This window comes from Lingula anatina, chromosome 1, assembly GCF_051362555.1.
Source record: "Lingula anatina isolate TDL-2025a chromosome 1, LinAna3.0, whole genome shotgun sequence".
Classification (NCBI taxonomy): domain Eukaryota; kingdom Metazoa; phylum Brachiopoda; class Lingulata; order Lingulida; family Lingulidae; genus Lingula; species Lingula anatina.
The window spans coordinates 67457004-67477889 of record NC_141767.1 but is presented as its reverse complement, the minus strand read 5'-3'; the positions used below and the strand labels follow the sequence as shown (position 1 = coordinate 67477889).

Below are 20886 nucleotides of genomic sequence, written 5' to 3'. Positions count from 1 at the left end.
TTTTTTTTTGGCAATATGAATACTCATTTTGTTGTTTTTCCAAGTATGAATTTATGTGGTGTTTTGTGTGGTTAAAATATATATTAAGTTTTATAATCGGTGATGTTTCTAAAATTTTAATACACATTTTGTAGTTTTTGCAGGTATTTTTAATCGTTCACATCATAACTTCCAAACTATATTCTGTTTTAATTGAACTTTTTATTTAATTTTTAAATCCAGGTAATGCAAGTTACGATCATTTAATGAAACAACCCGACATATTTTGTTATATGAGAAATAGGAATTCCGTCAATTCTTCCTTGAACACAGATACACAATAACGATCGGGCGAATGAAAAAATGAATTGGATGAAAAGTACTGATGGGTTTTTAAAATTGCCATGACTTTTCAATTGTCAATCCTTTTTTATGTTTCTATGTCTGTATGTTTATCAGTATTATTGCCTAGAATTTTCATGTAACATTACAAGAGCCTGGTTCAAACTCGTGACGAACATCCACTTTGATAACCACCATGCCTCACGAATTAAAACCATTAATTTATAGTATGAACAATGTAAAGTCGAATAAATGCTCTCCGACAAGCCGTTTGTTTCAGATGCAGTATAACCTTGTTAACCTGTCTTTGAAATGTTGTCCAAAATGAAGTGAAGTCAGACGAATGAATCGATCATCGTGACAATGGCGCAGTGACATTTCGTGTAAGTGAACTAAGTGTAGATCTCTTGCTAGTGGCAGTGCCTTAAATTTCTAGATCACAATGAGCCAAGATTCCTGAACTACAGCAATTTACCCGCATCAGTCAATGCCACTATACTGATGAATTATTCATAAACACAAAGTTGCGAATGTGTATATTTCTTTATGTTATCAGAAGTACTGCCAAAATTTTTCTAGATTTGTGAATTTTTTTTTTTTTTTTTTTTTTTTTTTTTTTTTTTTTTTTAGATATTTAAAGATAAACCAAAGATAAGACAAAGATATGCTACAAGCTAGTAGTCTTTATATCTGGATTCCATTTTGTCAAGTCATTTGCACCATGTAAGTGAGTGTGGCTGCCAGTTAATAATACCATTGTCGTAGGTAAATAGCTCAGCTTATCGTGTTCCAGATGAACTACTATTACGAGGGTCATTTTTAACGTCCATTTAAATAAACGTTGGCTTTTCACAGATTATTTTTTCTGCACGTCAATGACAGGTATTCAGTAATTAGGCACAGGTGTTTTTACATGAAACACCACAAAAACGCGACGTGGCTGCCTTGGATCATTTGGTACTTAAAAAAATCTTTGTACACCTTACAATATCATTGAGCAGGAAACGTCAAATTTCAAGCACCACTGCGCCAAACGATATAAACAAAAATGAAACATGCTACCGTATGCAGGAAGAATAACAAAAATTCCACATAAGTACTAATTCCTCGTTAGCCATCATTTATTATCCGATGACATTTCACTTAAAACTGTTAAACAGAAGAGAAAGTTGAAAAATGATATCATTTGCAATTAATTGAGCTCACTGCCTAAGCAACAAAACAAGTCGAACGCAACCCTTTATTCCCTGACTATATGACATGAATTAATAGCCCCCTATTGGTGCAGGTGTGTCAGTTGGGAAACAGTGCTTCTGGAAGTGTGTGAATGATTGTCTAAGCCGATGTCCAATGAATTAGGTGCAATAATAGTATCAATATTGAATGTCATCGGGCATCAAAATTGCTCAAACAATGACAAAAAATGGGGACAGTGGGACTTTTAGATGCGTCAACCTGTTGTAATAATAGGAGTTTACAACTGTAAAGGGATGCATTATAGCACCAAGGTATTTTTTAACCTAATCTGATGTTATACCTTATCCATCTAGCAATTCCCTAATGTATATGTATACTCCCATTGCTCTTTGTCTGAGATACGCGTGACATTAATAAAGCACTCATTCTACCCTGGGTTACACGATGGAAATTATTTATTCGTACTGATTTTTGCCCAGTCGCAAAATGAAGATACAGATTGTCAACGTTACACTAATTTGGCTGATCGATATCAGTCGAATGTAGCATTCCGACTAGTTGAAACAGACAAACCTGCATGGCAGTTGTGTGTGAATTATTTACACATTACAGATCTTCATATGTTAAACATGCAGGCCATTGTTTTAATTATTTAAATATACGCGACAAAATCTAAGGTAAAAGCTAACAAGGTTACATTTTTTGCACAACACTGCATATCACTATGTTTTGCGTGTTACCTGTACGTACTAAATGAGGCACTGCCCACGAGCCCAATATACATGTACACGGTAGCATGCCGAGCGATAGCGAGGTAGGCCTACATGCAGCAGTGCATTGCATGTCATAAATACAAAGAAATCGTACATGTTTTCCACCCAAAACCCTTAATTTTGAATAGAATACGCTGACATCACTACGCTAATATCACCGCGCATAGGGTGATATCAGCCTCCCTGTATGTACTTTTGTATTGCACAAAGGGTTAAAAAAAAGCCCCACCTCGTAGATTCTCGCAAGTTCTGTTTTCTCACATGACTGATTATTTCCATTCTGGCATACTGACTTTTCATCTGTGGTAATAATACAAAAGTAGGCCCTATTATCTATAGCGCTCAACCTATTTTATCTTTACGAATTTATATTTTCGAGCGCACGACTTTCGAAAAAGAGTTTCTTGCGTTTCCGCTTGGCTCTCAAGTAAAGTTGGCTCTTTGGCATTAGCCTTACTCATATAGAAATAAAGGAAAGGTTATAAGCTATGCTGGTTTTGCTTTGAAGATAACTGTTAGACAGATGCATCTGTATCTAAAACATTTTGGGGACTATGCCGTCACAGTAATTGCTCTCATTCAAGGACGAGTTGGTTGACTTTTTGTTGGTCCGTTGACTGTTTGATATCCCAAAACCCCAAAAGGCACGCCATTAACACTGGTTGGTATTATTCATTTGGCTTTGAATAGTTCTGTTGATACAGTAGAATGTCACCTTAAGTGAGTTAGACTGGTCGATTTTGGCAGGTTATTGAATCAAATGTGAATGGCAGCATTTTGGGGAACAACTCCGAAGGCATAGGCATTTATTTTTAGAAATGAATATTACACGATATTGCACAAGAAATAATTCTTGATTTTGAAAGATTTTGCTAAGAAAGGAATTATCTATTGATAGTAAATTTGGACTAAATTATTTTTAAGAGGTTTGGCGGATTTTGCGCCTATGACCACGTTGTACGATTCGTGTTGGCAGAGGTAGCCTTTGTGGACACGTCGATGCTGGGCAGGAAACAGAACCATAAGTGATAGCGTTTGTTCAGTCAAATCTAAGCATATGAATATCGTGCGAAAGACTTGTTAATGAACAGTGGTCGTTGATTGCCTAAATATGTCCAATTCATGACAAAGGAAATGTTTATAAGATCATTATATCAACTTATTTGTTGGAAATGATATGAGTGGCGCTAAAGGAAGTTGTGGATTTTTCTGCCAAATTACAGGGACGGAATCTGATTGGCGTCGAAGTGGTTTTTCTAGCTAATAAGTTTGGATGGAAGGGTCTTGCTGGTCCAGAAGCTCAGTGAGTAAGGCATTTATTGTCTTTTTGCTGTCGGATTACAGGGGATTTTTATGTCAGGTGAAATATATAAGCAAACAGTTGAATATTCTTTATCCAGGTTTTATGATATTGTAGAATTTTTACAGCACAGTGTTTAGAGACAAATTCGTAGATAATCAGCTGCAGTCATTCTTCGTAGTCTAATGCTTGTCAGTAATCACCAATCGGATGAGGTAGATGTACCAAAATCGATGAGCACAACAAATACCCCCAACGTTTTTTTTATGACCTTATATATGGTTAAATAACAGCAAACTCCCACAGCACAATTGGGTTTCGTGTCAATTACGACATGTTTATCCTGTAGGCGCTTCAGATGTTCTTTATCTCCTCGATTCAGCCTAGAATTCTAATTTATCAAAGTTGGCGGGTTTGGTTTTCCTGCAAATTGCACACCGCGGGGATATTTTCCACTCTGTTCAATTCGGTGGCATTGGAAACCGTATGTACATGTGGTTTAGTGGCGTTTCCTTAAACCTTCGCCATTTTACTCCGCAAAAGTAATTAGAACTGTTGCCTGGCTGCCAGGTGCTTTGGTATTGTTAGAGGTTAGATAGGAATGTGTTACAGAAACGGAGGGAGGAAAGCGCGAACTCGAGATACACCAGAAAATGATTAGAGCAAATCGAAATTTGTTGGCTTTTGACTAAGACGCAAAATGATGACATTAAGGTCAACGGTCCTGGCCAGAATTCAGCGAGGCCCTGCTCAAAGGTTAGTCAAGGCATTCCTTCAACTGTACCTTACCGACTGCAAATGTACTCGAAAACTGAGTGATACGGTGATAAAATCCATCCGTCAAAACAATCTAAAAACATGTCAGTTTACTGCCAAATTGCGTGCAAGACTGATAAACAAGGGAACCGTTGCCACCGACTTAATTGTCACTGACCCCCGTTTATTTTTATGACAATTAACACCACTTAACCTCTGGTGATCCTCCCTTAATATGGTTGTAATGGTGCGATAGTGATTAATAACATATAGGATAATGTCACAAAGGGATTTTTTTTCTGGGCTGCCAGAAAAAAAGATCATTATCTCTTCAAAATGTTCAGAAGATAACAATACCAGCATAATGGGTGTGCTTTTGTTCATTGCTTGGTGTAAACGAACTTCTGGTACTTGCACAAGTTACACTGTTTTTGTTAACTGTTCACATCTATGCATGATATTTAATTAGATTTGTATTGTAAATACAATCATCTCTGCAGACAACTGAAGGTCAGCCGTGACAAAAATGTAATTAACCATTAAAAAAGGTAGGGTCATACATACTTAACAGAAAACCGTCTAAACTAGGGTTAGGCTCTGCAATAGTCCAATCTAACTATCCCATAAGTAATAAATACATGCAGATGGATCTGCTTTCGGATCTAAGTGTAGAAACTTGACATGTCTTGCAAACAAGCAATGTATACTAGCGGCCTACAAAATGTCGTGGACGGAATTTAAGCACAAATATCTGTCTCACCAATTTTGGTGATCCCAAAATAACCCTTGGCAGGCATGAGGTATGCCCACTTATAAAGTGATTCTGCATTCTTCCTATATTTTATACTTCATTGAAAAATTGTTGTGAATGAACCACTTAAATTAGAACGGCAGGTCTTTCCCAGTGAAAACAAACTGTCACTAAAGAACGTGCCCTTGCAAATATCCTTGTCAAAAGTCACGGGATATTTACGTAAACTGTATTAATATTCGGCGAGTTGACCCTGTCAGGGGAGAGAAGTACGATAAAACAGATCAGCACTGACTCTCAAAATGAAACAGATCCCTTAGTGTATATTTATTACTGATTGCTGATCTTGATATTGGAGTCTTTCCCCCGTAGAAAACGTTTTGATAGTTATCAGTATACATTTGCGTGCGATTAGCGTCTCACGATGCGCGCAGGACCTATCGGTGCGTAATTCTTATTGAACCTGTCTGTTTAATCAAGCTTCCTTACTAAGACACCCATAACACGCTCGTCAGTACGCTTTCTTTCTTTCTCTATAATTATTCTATATTTATTAAGAATAGCGAAGATATGTTGGCGGCTTTTTTTTTGTTAGGGATTTGGAACACCAAAACTGAATTAAGAAAAATTGTGCGTCATGGTCTCCACGCGTTTGTAATATAGTTACTCTTATTTGCATATGCGAATTGGTGTTTGTAATGTACCTATACAACTTTCTGGTTTAACAAGACAATATTTTAACATAAGTCTTACTAGATTCAAGACTTCATGTCACTTTTTCCAAAAGAAATGCCTCCAGAAATCCGAAAATAAAAATGGCACGACACACTCGTCACTATCATTATTTTCATATCTATCACTCATTATATATAATCAATTTTTCATTAGTACGCTAAAAACATGTTACCAACAGCTTTGTACATGTATGATGGTATTTTACAATATGGTACATCACATTTCAACTGTCAAACCGCCATCTGCTTTTAGCAACTTGCAAATATACAGTGATGGACGATTTGGGAGTCGACTAAAATGTTTAGGGCAATCTGCTTGTCCGTTTTTTTCTATGCACAAAGTGTGTGAGTCTATGTAACAGATTTCATTCTTTAGTAATTAAGATGAATAGCAATATGAGCTTTATTGGAAAGTGCTGCTGAGAATGGCTGTTTTGACAATCCTATAGACTGTAGACTAGATTTGAAAAGATCATGTATAAACTAGATCTGAAAAGCAACGCCGCAACATTGGAAAATGTCAACTACAGATTCTTAAAATCACCTTATTATTACTCTTTTAGTTTCACAATATTTCGAGATAGAAAATTACACTTCATATTATTAAAAAACAACAAAAAGCACCCTAGCATCAAAAAGAGTCAACTAAGGCAGATGTATTGATTTCTTTCTAACAAAAAATTTATAGGCCTTCATAGATTATTATGATCCATAATGTGAACTCAATTATAAGAACCTATCATCAAAAATCTTTGCTTCTAATTCCACTTAAGCTTTGAAGAAACGTCCCATTTCTGCCGTTCGGTCGACATAATCTATCAGGATATTTTACCGCTCTAAAAACTATCTATTCGATTCTGGCTTAAAATCAGGAATGGTAATATGCAGATATTCAACAAAGCTGAGCAGAAAATTTTACAGTTGACAGTTTTAAAAACATTTCATTTTTTTTAGTATTAGGAGATCATGATTAAACGTGCACAAGCACAGGTGATCTAAGAACCTATAAGAAATAACAAGGCAGACCCATAATAGAACTCTTTCACATAATATATAGCCGACAACATGTCTTTTAGTCATGGTACCCAGCACTTGCTCTAATACGTGGACAGACTCAACAAGTACATTTAATTGTTAAATGTCGTAGCCATCCAACAAGCCATGAGTAATGGGCCGTGAGTAAGTGATATTTGATTATCACCTTCAGGCAATATAAAGTTCAACTAATTTAATTAATCGAACTCTCTTGATACCATTATATTCACAGCAGAAAGGTTATAAATGGTTATAGATTTGATCACTGTCCGCTAACTTAATTCCAAAGATTACACAGATCTATAAATTTGCCAAGTTGATAGATCATTTTGACATGTGGAGGGTTTCCAAATGATATATGTATATGGAATTCTCATAGCCCTTTGATCATTCACTTGTTTTAATGGTACATTATGGAAAAACATTGAGTAACTGCTTAAGAATAAATCTCAAGAAGTGCTTTGCTGCGTAAAATTACATGTATGTCCTCTATTTGTTTTCACTAAAGTTATTTTACGGAAATGGGGTCAACATGAATTCATTTTGTAACTTTGAGTAAGTCCTGTTTTTTTCTGCTTAACCTAATTTGGGTTCAGTTTATCATATAAAAAGGAACGACTTTTCTGTAGTATACATCTGCCCGTATAGATGGCACCCGTGTAGTTCACGGGTTACTGGTAGGGTGAGCACTAGTACAAAAAAAAAAAAAAAAAAAAAAAACACCGACGGCTAGCTGACACAATAGCCTGTCTGCAATACAAAAGAAGACTGATAAGTTTCAGAGAATGTTTTCATTGTGAGATACTGATACGTTACTTGAAAACATATGTGCTATTAGAAGTGCTCGGGCTTCTACGGTACATAGTCATTAATCTTTTCTTTTTTCTTTTACTTCGATTAACATTACCGCTGTCATTGTAATGATCCATAGCTGAATAGCAAATTGATTTTTGTCGATATAAGGCTTTTCTGCGGAGACAGTTACTTATCTTACAAACTGGAAATATTAATGGTGTGTAAAATTTGGCGTAAAATTTTTAGAACTTAAATAGAAGGTATACGCAATTTGCATATAAATAAATACTTCCATTTTCTCGTCACCTTTTCTTTACTCATGTCCAAAAGCATGTGTCGCCCTTTTAAATTAGATGGGTTATTTAAATCTACAAAAATGATTTTTTTACATTTTACACAAACTGAAAATACAAGGTATGTAGTTAACCGCTCACTAGGTCTGGCCCATTCTGAAGAGGGTCCTTAAACTTATTACTATTTCCATACGGTTTTTCTGTGTTTAAACTCTAGGATCCACATTATGTTGGGCCATAGTAATAAATAACTAGACTGGGGATCGTCAAGTACTGGAGGTAACAGTATACCGTAAAAGTCGTTTGTTGTATCTTATGGTTCCTCGTGTTTCAGCATATCAATGCCATGATGTGGGACTGGCCTTTCGAATTACAGTTATCGTTATTATTTTGAAATGGACTGCAATTAAGTTACACGTGTCTGTTGAACCCCCCAGCGCCTAATAATTGTCACTACTGTTGTGTCTGGGCTCATTTTGACAACTAGAAAATGCATATTATACATGTCACAGTTCACATGTGTGAAGACACGCGAGGAGGAACCATGAATGAGTAGGGCATGAGTAGGGCATGCAAGGGACAAATACTTTTCGAAAAATATATGTACATGTATAGTTTATTTTCGACTTTGGAACTTGTTAAAATGATGGTCAGTAAGAACTGTATAGTTGGTTGATGGCGGACGAAAAATTTAGAAAGGAAGCGCGTAAGTTCCTCGCACCGCCTCTTCATCCGATAACTTCCAACAGAGATCATCATATCAACAGAAAATGCGTATAAATCGCGCAAAGTGATCAAAAGAAAAATGCTTATATGATATTGTCAATAATTTCTTGTTGTGGGTTTGAAGTTAATGATCCATAATGGTTTTTTAAATGTTTGGTACTTAGAGCAGAACCCACAGGGGAACTCTTCAAGTTACCCATTTGTCTTTCCTTCCCGTTTCAACGTCAAGCGTAGTAATAGGCAATGAAGTTCAGCAAGGCTGACAACACAGTTCGAGTATTAATCTTTGTCACACTGTGTGCTAAAGATCGCTATAGTTGTTTGACCAGACACTTATTGGGTTCATCTGTTGTTGATGGGGTGGTAACGTGGCAAGGGGTAGCTCTACACGTCAACCCATTAGGTCAACTGCAGGTATACCACCCTATTCGTTGCGTGTACCTGTCATGGCATTTTCAAATTACCGTTATTTTTGAAATGGCGAAGATTCGTGTATCTTGAAGATGGCTTGAGTAACCAGAGTTTACAGCTTCAAGTGTGTAGGCTTTTCTTCACCTGTCATAGGGGCTCTCTGAATAATTATAAGAACCATTCGTTATAATTGAAGAAATTACACTAATCAAATCCATTAATAACGATTGTTTGCCGATTTATGTGGGAACTCATATTGTCCTGAGAATGAGTCTATATAAAAGTTTACTAGTTCTGGAGTGTGTAATTACTTTCTGTGTCAGGTTGCTCATACGAAATGCATGTAGCCTTTATTAAATCAGCATGTTTTCTAAATACCTATACTATCACTCTCTTGCAGGTACTTGCCCTCCCTTTCTCTCTCTCTCTCTCTCTCATGTGAATGGCTAGTATTTGGTGTGTAGGTTCGAGGAACGTCTGTTATTTTCCAATAAGATTCCAGTAAGGGCGTGTTGGTTATGTAGAGAGCGCGATATTTTGACCTAGCGTAAGCAATTGCGGTGTCTATACATCGGGGGTAGGGCAACAAATGTGATACATGCACAGATACGTTTTACTGGTATGCATGAAATGTTATTCCATCCACTTAGTCAGAGCATTGCTGAACTGGTGGCCCAAATTCAAACACAAGATAACACAGGTTTTTGCTTTCGTCCACGTGAACGCCAGTACATATTGAGGGTGTCCGAGTATTTGGTTTGCTTAAAATATGCGCGCCAGTAGATTAATTGTCCTCACTAACTTTGAAATAAGCTAACTTATTATATAATTGAAACAGAGAAATTTTATTTCTAATAAATTAAATATGGTTAGTCTAATAGTGAAATACTTTGGAGTGTTTAATATCATCTTGTATTTCAACAACTTAGCTATGTGATAGGGTTAATGCAAATCCAATTAAAGCACTCTTATTGGCGGAGAGTGAACACAGCAGCAGACGACACCTACCGCTACGTAAGTAGTCTTACGCCATGCGATAGCAGAGATGAGAGTCATGGTAAATGCGCGCAAACGGATCGATGGACATAAAAACGATAAGAGAATGTGATTGGGGCCGGGGGGAGGTCGAGGATGATGGGATTCACAGTAAATGTAATTATGTAATCAGGATAGCGAGCTTGGAATCACAGTTTAATAGATAATTTATCATCATATAAGAGACTCTTCCTAATACGTGCTAATGACTTTGCTTTCATTTCCAGGTAAGAAAGAATGTCGGAAATGACGAACGCAAAATATCGAACCTGACGCGGACCACTTTTTTTCCAAATACATCCACGAAATGTTCTCGGAGGAGGACACATAGCTAATGCTCTGTTAACAAAGATTCCCAGACGCAGACTGACTGTACTTCTGTCGAATGAACTGCTTCTAAACTGCTTAAACTTACGCCAGTCATTCAAATAACTCCACTTCTGGCGAACGGCCTGAATCGAGGTTTTATAAACATACATCAGGGACGTCACCCCAGTCATATACCAGTGATTACCACAAAAGTTAACGATCTCATCACGCTGACTGTAGAGTAAAACTACAATGTATGGGTCCCGTAGTCTTTCCAGGCAAATATCAATTATGTGACGTCAAGTATACTGCTGGAGCATCCACGAGATTGCCGCCAGTATTCAGATCAGTTGAGCTGATGAAAAACACGGAGTGAGGGTCACAACGCAAGGAATTTCGACGAAATTGAAATTATCTTTGTTCATACAGGGAAAGTTCATTGTGGGTTTATTTTCATCGATTTTGAAGTATTTGCCCGCTGAACTGTGGATGATTCAGAATTGACTTGCATCTTCCAGTCACGATCGATTGGTTTACGGGGAGGGGATCAGTGTTTGGTTGGAGAAGAAAAACGTGAGTGTTTTTTACAGAAATGAAGAGCACCGGGGGATGAAACACAAATCATTGTGAGTTCGTGATTTCCATTATACTGGAGGATGTTGTGCCTACTTCTGGAGAAGCACTGGATTCCTAGATACATCTTTGTCTTAAAAGGAAAATAACTGCATTCCAAGAATATACTTTTGCCAAAATGTTATTTTCACCGAGAAGTTTCCAAAGAGAATGGTAGGCCTTGGGTTCGCACAAGGTTAATTGCATTGTGTCTATTGGCAGGTTACGAGCAACTCGTGTCAGTAGTCACTTCGCAAGGCAACTCAACGGAACTTCACGGGAAACAGTGCGAGTATGGTGAACAATATTGTTGTGATTGAAAGCTAATTCATTACGTAAAGCAGTTATACCTTTTCCTGACTATGCCTGCTCATAATTTCTGAATAGCACCGAAGATGAAAAACACCAAGCTTGTTCAGCGTAAGTCATAGAGAAGAAACATCTGCCGACAAAGCGAGTAATTCACTATTTGCTTTAACAGAGACTGCATGTGACGCACGAACTCTGGAGAAGCAAAAGATTTTTCTTATAAATCTTGGCTCACTTCTGCATTGATAGATGCGGTGTAACGAAAGGAAATCAGGATTCTGGCCAACGGTATATACCCCATAAAAGCGATTGAATTAGCTGTCGAGAAGTTATGGCTCAGAGACTTGCCAAAGGGATTGCAGCGGTGATTCTGGAAAACGCTTCTGCAGCAACGGTATTGTTTCCGTCGTCCAACGACTTTATTTCTTACAAGAATAACGATAAAGATATGTGGCACAGACCAGTGCACGCAATTCCCCATTTGGAAGCCACTATGTTGCCAAAAAACGCATCCAATTTTACTTCAAATTATACATTGTTTAACAAAGAGGAAGCGTTGCGAGCCAAGTTTGGTGGAAGTACGGATGAAGGCCTTTTAGCCGTTTTGACTATAGTGTACTGTACTATCTTCGTAACGGGAGTTGTGGGAAACGTATGCACGTGCATAGTTATAGCCAGGAATAATTGTATGCATACGGCGACCAACTACTATTTGTTCAGTTTGGCCGTTTCAGACCTGATGACCATAGTGATCGGTGAGTATGTGTATTTGTACATGTATAGTTGCATATTTACGTTTGTTTTCCCACTTTTCCTTGTCGCTGGATAGGTTTTATTTCACAAAAACAGTCCAAAGACAAATCATCACCTTTGTTGAACAGGTAAATGATAATAAAAAATCACTAGAAATATGAATTTACCCTGTTTGCACGTGTCACATCTACTGTCCACTGAGAAACAACACTTGGTCATTACTGTCTAGCTGATCTAAGGATGCTGTTCCTACCGTAATTGGATGTTTGATTTATTAATGCAAAAAATTCGATACTCTGCAAGATTCACGACATTAACATCAGAGTATCTTAACATATCTCCAATACACATTTTCGGGCTCACTAGATGTCAATTAAGAAACTTGTTTATTGTTTACAGCCTTATCCTTTTTTACTCTTCGTTCATGGATTTCACGGAAATGTAATACGTTAGGTTTTAACTCAGTCATTATAACATGAGTATCTGTACGTGTGTGATGAAAACCCCAAACCTTTCCCTCGAGTTTCTAATGACACCTTTCCTTGTTAGGAGAATGCTCAGATAAACTTCAAATCAACGGGTGGATACCACGGCGTGACGGGTGTAAGCTACATGTATACCACCGACCTTGCTCAACCTAGACACGCGGATATTTCTTCTTCTCGTGTGTTGCTCGATTAATTCAGCAATCAAACGCCTGATTCAGTAGTCCGAAAGTCATCAGGCAAACAGTGACCGCTTCCGACAGCTACACTCGTTGTAAATTGATTGTGTAGAGTTGAAATCTGATGATTAGTGGCCGGGAGAAGAAGAAAGAGATAACATCTGATTGATGCTCAGAAATCTTTCCAGAAAAAACGGCCACTTGTACTCTAATAAGAACACTGTATTATAAAATACATACATTAAATTAGATCATATATGTGTGCATTCGTTTTCATGTGATAGTGTGTATGTACGTGTGCGTGCGTGCAGAGGCGATCTGCAAGTGATGTGTTTGGTGAATTTAAATGTAGAAAATAGACAAGAAAATAGAACACCTGTATCAAGTCGATTCACTTTAACCCCTTAGGCGCATTTCTTCTTTTTTGCCCTCTACATGGCCTGGAATTATGTAATCTAAATGTAATAAAGTGAAGACGTCTATGTACTTCATGTGTGCCATTTACAGATAGGCTTCTCCTAATGCTGTGTGATATAACAACGAGTTTATGTCTACATGTGAATTCACTGTGATAAAAGTGTGTCTTTTAATGTGATGTCTGTGACCCCGTCTACATGTCTTTACCGTGTACTGTCATTGAAACACGGTAACTTTGGACATGGGATTAATTCCAGTGGGCCTTGGCCGGGGTTAATTAAAGGCTTAACCTCTTCTATAGCTGCCGTAGCCATAAGATCAAGAGATATAAGTTGCCCGAGGAAAAGATTTAGGATGTGAATCTCCCATAGAACTTTTATTAAATACTATAACTCTATATTTGAAATTAATAATGTCCAATCTACTAGAAATGAAAAAAACAACAAAAAAAACACTGAGATCTAGATAATTGTGTTTGTCATACACTGCACCAAAATAGGTAAGGACCAGTAATGACACCCAGTTGGTTACTACCCCTGTTCCTTACACGAGTCTTGGGGCTTGTATAATAGAGTGGTTTCCAGAGACAAACCACAGTGGCACAACACTGAAATGAAATGACTTCACTATTTTAAGCTCAAGAAATGAACGTTCGTTTCCGTCATAATTGTTAAGATAGGGTTTATTGAGCTTTTCCTATATTTTTTTTTGAAATATGCGTTGCTGAGCAAGACGCGATCAACTTAACAATTTGTGTTTTGTAAATTGACGTATCACTTCAATATGGGAAACTACTGTCACAGGTTTGAAAATGTATCACTCCTTGACGACATATATCCTATAATGAAGCGCGGTTAAATCTACCGTTTATAGGCGCTTATTAGTCTACTGCTTCAGGGTTAGCACATGAAGAGCGTTTTTATCTTTTAATTTCCACCTCCCCCCCCACCCCCCACCCCCCAAAAAAAAAAAAAAAGCGAACTTGTAAGATATTCAATAATAAAAATGCATGGTATATCTGTGGAATCCCATGGTCGAGTTACATGTTGCGCCTATAGGAATTATCACTGATATACTGTAGTATGTGCCTGTGCCTTCTGTCGTCTGCTATGGAGGCATGTTCATTTCTCATCTCAGTGCAACTTGTGGCATACACTATGATGCAGTGTAACATCATCACCGCGAATTTTACATCTAAACGGTTAGTAAAGCGCAACCCTATTATATAACAATAAGCGAGAGATCGCTGTAGGCTATGATTTACATAAAGGATCATAAAGGTTATGCTGGCTATTTTGAGGTTTTTGTGCAGGGAACATCGTCCAATAGATCTTTCTTTGATACTCAGTTTGAATATGGTCTAATCTACCACTAAACTATCAATATCGATCTTCAAGAAATGGCGTTTTTCTCGAAAAACGAACATCGACCAAATGCAAATATTGTACTACCCAGTGAATTGATAATGGAACCTAAGATATGCCAGTTTAATGATATATCATTATGTTCATATTTATAGCATTATTTCCAAAAGCAAACCCCACTAAAGCAACACGCATCATTTGATGATAATATTGTAAATTTTCTATTATTGCCATTCTAATAGTTTCTTTCGCAATTATATTCAGTCACGGCGAAAAGATATAGAATAAAACTTCTTGTTGAGAAGTATTGTTTCCTTAGTGGAATATGAGAATAATAGTAAATGATATCTTATCGATATGCAGGTGTGCTCGATTGGTTTCCAAGGTCCTTTTCTGAATAATTGCATTTCTAAGATCGTCAAGTCTCTCTTAATCGTGAAACGTGTATAGTCCTTATTAAGAACAGATTGGTCATTACAATATCGTATCGATGAATAAGAAATATCATATTCTTTTCCATAAGTGCATTAATAAAAAGCATCATGTTAAGGAGAAGATGTCGATTGGTACTTTAGTATCTTAGTATATACCCTCCTAGTTTCATTATTGGCTGCAATTCTTAATAGATTTGATATTTGTACGCGGAAATGACAATAGGTGTTAAATGTGTTTATCTCTTGATTATCTTCTCAAGGTCAAAATGTAATATTTTTACGTCTTTTACGTCTTAACCGAGCATTTTTTTTTCCATTGTATGCATGCTTATGGCGCCTTGTCTGTGTTGTCGCGAGAAGATACTGATAATTGAGAAACTCAATATTTAAGTTTCAATATTTCAATTAAATTATTCAAATGAATTCCGGTAAGTGATTTAAATTGGTTTAGGAACACTGGTACTACTTCTGTTTGCATCATCGCTGTCCTTAAAAATAGTATGCATGCATAGCTGCTTTTGCTCTCAGAAAGGAATACCATACGAAGTATTGATAAAAGGATTTTACATTGAAGTGAAAAGTATGTCTGAGATCCCGATGGTCATTTTTTTTTCGAGATCAAGGTCATTTTTACGCCCGTTAAGTGCAAAACTAAAGACAGGACGTAAAGTATCTCTAACACGAATAAATTCAGCTTCTTTTTGGGAATACTCCAATTTGAATCTGTATGTTTACTGGCTATCTGTCTATTTATATCAATGTCACCTCTGAAGGAGAGCCGATCGTGATAGTAGTTTATCAGATGTAACAGACTTGCATTAAGTAGCTTCCAGGATAAAAAAGTCTTTTATTTAGGTTAAAACTGCATTTATGGCATTATTCTGTTCTTTTCAAGTGCATTGTCCCTTATAATATATGTTTAAATATAAAAAAACAATCATAGTTTTTAAGTAAATATAAGTAACAGGTACTAGCATTTGTAACAAATCCCCTTATTCTCTTGGAGGCTCGATATTCAAACAATGCCTCAAAAATCATTTGTTAAAAGGAAGCGTGATACATATACGCACGGTTATGTTTCGATCAACGCTCTCCAAAACCAAATGCCCTTTCCTGCCTTAATTAGTGACGGTGTTGATATCCCGTGTGGGCACCATTTTTAATTTCCTCACAATTTACCATTGTTTGAGATGGTGAGGTTTCTGCCAGAGCTTCAAGTGCTGTTTTTTTAAAGAATGCCTGGCTGCACGTAGTCGTTCTCCTTGCAATATATCAGTAATGGCTTCAATACAGCCTCAGTCTTGCAATATCAATACAATGTCGTGGGACAGATTATTAATGGAGTATATCCATATTGTAATTAGATGGAGAAAGGATAGGACGGAAAGCGTTAGTTAAACCCTCATTTAGAAGAGCTATCTTAGGAATCTAGATAAAGAACTGGAACAAGCAAGCAAAATACAGAGTTCATTACTGTTATGTTGTTGTTTTATTGTATTTGGGGGCGGGGGATTGATGTACATGTGAATCGGTCACGAATGAAGCTGTTTTCTGTTTGCTTCAATTAGTTAAGTCTGCATTGTTTATATTTGTTTAGAAATATGTTCGTCTCTCTGCGTCGCGCCCGCTACCTTCATAAACGGACTTCCCTTTATGAAAGCATCCGTAGTATGGATGTCAGTCACAGACCCTTAATGCTGCCAAATTTAAGGGCAATCGGCGCAATTTCACGGGATTGGCAGACATTGTAATACAAATTTAATTTTTCTATTTTATTTTTCCAGGCACAATGACTCCAGGGCCTGAGGCCCCCGTCATTTTAATTTTGTAAATAATTTTATAGCACAAATTTTCTAGCTAATAGGTGATTTGAAATAAGAATTGGTGAACTTTCACCATTTTCCATTGTCCAGAATCTTAGACTACATAAAATATACTATGATGCAAAATATAATGTTTATGGGATGTGCAGCTCGCAAAATGGCTGTTTATCTCAGCAAGTATTTGTCTGTAGATGACTGGTTTCATTGATCAGCCCTGACCTGGTAGGGAGTCACCCAACAAGTAGTTACCGTTAGACACCATCAGCCTACAGGTGTATAGATGAAATACAACTGATGTGCGAGGAGTCAGAATAAAATCATTACTTGGACCTTACTTTGAAACATGAGAATGGGGTCATTGCGCTTATGATTTAAAGTGACGTTTTGCATGATACGATGTCTTCTGTAGTTCTAAATCTCAAGAACAAAATAGGTGCAGCACGTTAGTTTTTGCGGAAAACGCGGAACAGGAAAGTGCGTGACGCGCCTTAATGCTGCACCTTGGATTCCCTCTGTTGACACTCGACTTTTCCAAGCCATCCGTTTACACCTAGACCAAACTTGAAGTATAATAGGATCACATATAAAATGAAAATAAATTATAAATGGTTTCTGATTAGTGGACGTATCTTTATGGTGTCTATGCAAAAACCTCATATGTACCATATCCCAAACTAGCTTGACCACTTCGGCTTTCACCTTAATATAGTGACTGTTATTCATTTCTACCCCTACAAGAAGGAGTACCCCAATCAAAGGGATAGAAGGATATACTTCGGGATGATATTTCAAATGGAAAACCAACTGGGAAATTACGAGCTTATAAACCACAAGATACACTGTTAGCTATGATAACCTCCGCAATTCATCCATCTATTAAATTATTAGGTCCGCTTCATCCGTTCATGATTCCCCAGAATAAAAACAGCCCTATGTAATTTGAAATGTTTTTTTATTAACAAAGTACAAAATTTTGGCATACTAGCTGGCAACGAAGAGTTTTACCAAGATTACAAATTCAAAGATATACTAGTATCATGTCTAGAATAACGCCGTGTTTTGCATATCGGTGACCTCAAACAACTATCAGCTGAGGGGATTGTAATGTCAAGTAGTTAAACTGTAGAATTCTTAACGTGTAAGTGTATGCATCCATCCATTTTCCAGTAACATCTCGAAGAAAGTTTTCTATACATATGTCTTATAAAACGCTGTCTGGCCGCTTTGAAGGCACCATGGCTTATCCCAATCGAATATCCCGCATGTCAAGAAGTCCTGTTCTCAGGAAAGCATACCCATGTGGCAAAACGTTTAAACTTCGTATTTGAGAGAATTAAGTGGCTTTTGCATCGCGTCTCAGCTGGTCCTATGCATATTGATCTGTTGCTGAGGTGGCCTTCTGTATATCTTCTTTAGTCCTCAAAAACAGTGGAATCTCTTCGTATTCGAAAGAAAAACAGAGCGGGAATGTTTATATTTGGTTTACACTTAACTCATCAGTTGACAAAATATCTAGATTATAAGTAAGAATGAAAAAATTTGAAGACATTTAAGAGGAAATGTTAGTATACAATCCAAAAAGGACAAGCTTAATTAATTATTTTATTATTATTTATTTTATTATTTTATACATGTAGCAGTGAGGAATTCCCCACCTACATGTAAAACTTATTTCTCCTCCTCACCTATTTATAAATGTAGTACGTCATCGTTCTCCCTCCTTCTGGTGAACACGAGCTGACGTGGGCAACAAGGTAAATGAATACCCATGTGACAGAACGACTTAACCTATTCCTTATGCCAATTAAATGGTATTAGTACTATAGGTCACCCTCCCCATGCATATTGATGTATTCTAAGAACCGCCCACGTCTGAGCTGACTTGTTTGGTTTTAATTTGACAAACTCGTGACTGCAGATGAATTTGATTAAGTCATCTTCTCTGATCCCAGAGGCAATAGGCAATCAGAATGAAATACTCTATGGCTATCCTCGAAAATTTAATACGTTTCGTTTCATTACCCAGTCATTTTCATATGCTCTACAAATAACTACTTAAAGTTCGAAAATTTCTCACGTTGTTTCTTTTGAAACGTCTAAATGAAATTGACTAAGTTGAGGGAATGGCGGGGCGCTGCGGGAGTGAATAAGTGTGGAGTCATTTTGCGTTTGAGCTTCTCGTAATTAGATTGAATAATGTCAGTATGAAAAAACCTTACACAGGATTTTTCTTGGATTAATTTTTAACCATAAGTATAACTTTCATAACGCTCCTGAGCATGCTAACAGACATACACGATAGGGGAGTATTAGCTCTAATTTTTTTCAATGAAAATGGAGGAAGTGAGACTTGTCTAGTTCTGTTAGGCGACATTTTCTCTGCGTGTCGTCTGCTTTTAAGATTGCTGATGTGCACGAGCAATGTCACTTCGGCAGCCCTCTCACTATGGTCGCATTAATAGTCCATGAAAAATTGAAATTTTCCAGGCGAGCTTATTTGTGTTTATCGTGTCTCGCTCCAAACCACTTTAAAGAATCATCGTGGTAACTTATTTATCACGATCAAGCAGGCGTGTGGCATTCGTTTTCAAATATGGGAAGATTTAATTCGTGAATGGACAGGACTTGTCCATTAACAACACGCGCAGAGCGATAAAACTCGAACTAAACCTTTTTTCTATAACAATTAATTTTTGTCAGTTTATTGTATCAAAATCAAGGTTTTTGCATGATGATATTCATGTAGTTTCGTTGACATGTCGGCAGAAAAAGCATGCATGGATTAGCCGATGGTGACTCAAGAAAAGTTCTTGTCATTGGTTTTGCAGGAAAAGTATATTTTTGGCGAATGTTTTCACACTTGTTTTGACACTGGTGTCAGGGATTTGAGACAAACATTTAACCGTGGGTGAAGTTGTTTTATCTTTAAGATTAATATTACCCTTTGCCCAAACCTCCTTATGCACTTTTTTTGGATAACAGATCCAGTGTTCATTGACTAAATTTATTAACATTTTCACACATGTCATCTTATGGGTGAAGTCATAATTACGATTTTAGGGTAAAAATTGGAAAATCGGTTTCTCAAATTTCTCCTTTACCTAAGCACCCACGAACACCGTTTTAACGCCAATTTAATGACACCATTTTGTACTCCAAAGACTCCAAAGTGATTTTTCTTAAAAGGCTTAGCTCAGATTTTATCCTTGATAAAGCAAAATAACGCCTCTGTTTAATTAAAATATGTAATTAAGGGCTCATAAATCCACGGCAAAGACATTTACACCACAATGACGGCACGGGATTGTAGCCTATACACTAGTGGTCAACTCTGCCAATTTTCGTGATAAAATCTTATTCAGGGAGGAAGTTGCGCCCCATACCGATTGCTATCTCACTTCAAAATAGAAAGATGTTACATTGGCGATTAAAGCTTTGAGTTGCCTATGCTTATACATTGCACCGAGGAATATGAACGCAGATATTTTATATTTTCGAGGAGATTTTTATTGTTTTAAATCAGCACAAAGATAGATGCATTATTGAATTATTAGCTGCGGGGAAAAAACCATTTTTGGTCTATCTGAATGATAATAAAGGGTTACAAAAGCGTGATCCTCATACTTTGTCACAGGTACAGTTAAAGTCTTAGTGTTTGAATAATATTTAGTTAGATGTAGTTTATTTCACAAATAAGACGAGTGCTTTTCTTTAGTTTTTGGACAACGATATTTTTTCATTGATCACAACTCCACGGGATTCTTTAAGTTACCTCCTACCTATTGAGAGCTTTGAATATTTTGGAATATATACATGTACAAGATACACTTTCATGCGAAACAGAAGTAGGCGTTATAAAGATCGTTTTTATTCGAACTCGGTGACAGCTGTTCATGTGGTACCGCGCTGTGTTCTAAGAATGTGAAGGGCATAGGTTGAAATATCATCAATGCTGAGAGATTTTAAGATTAGCCATGATGCGAAAGTCTCAAAATCAACGAAGAAGTAAATTGACAATGAAGTGCAGGGTGAATATGAATCAATGAAGCAACCGCCTGTAAATGAAAAATCTTT

At 37.0% G+C, this 20886-nt stretch overlaps 1 protein-coding gene across 3 annotated transcripts in view; it reads left to right on the top strand.

Moving 5' to 3' along the window:
• The window catches only part of LOC106156485 (pyrokinin-1 receptor), a 37367-nt gene that overhangs the window by 3409 nt on the left and 13072 nt on the right, over positions 1-20886 (top strand). For all 3 annotated transcript variants that reach the window (XM_013531751.2, XM_013531749.2, XM_086997274.1), the window contains one exon: positions 10355-12112. In XM_013531751.2, the coding sequence (XP_013387205.2) occupies positions 11689-12112 (424 nt within the window). In that variant the 5' untranslated portion in view covers positions 10355-11688. The remainder of the gene's footprint in view (positions 1-10354; positions 12113-20886) is intronic.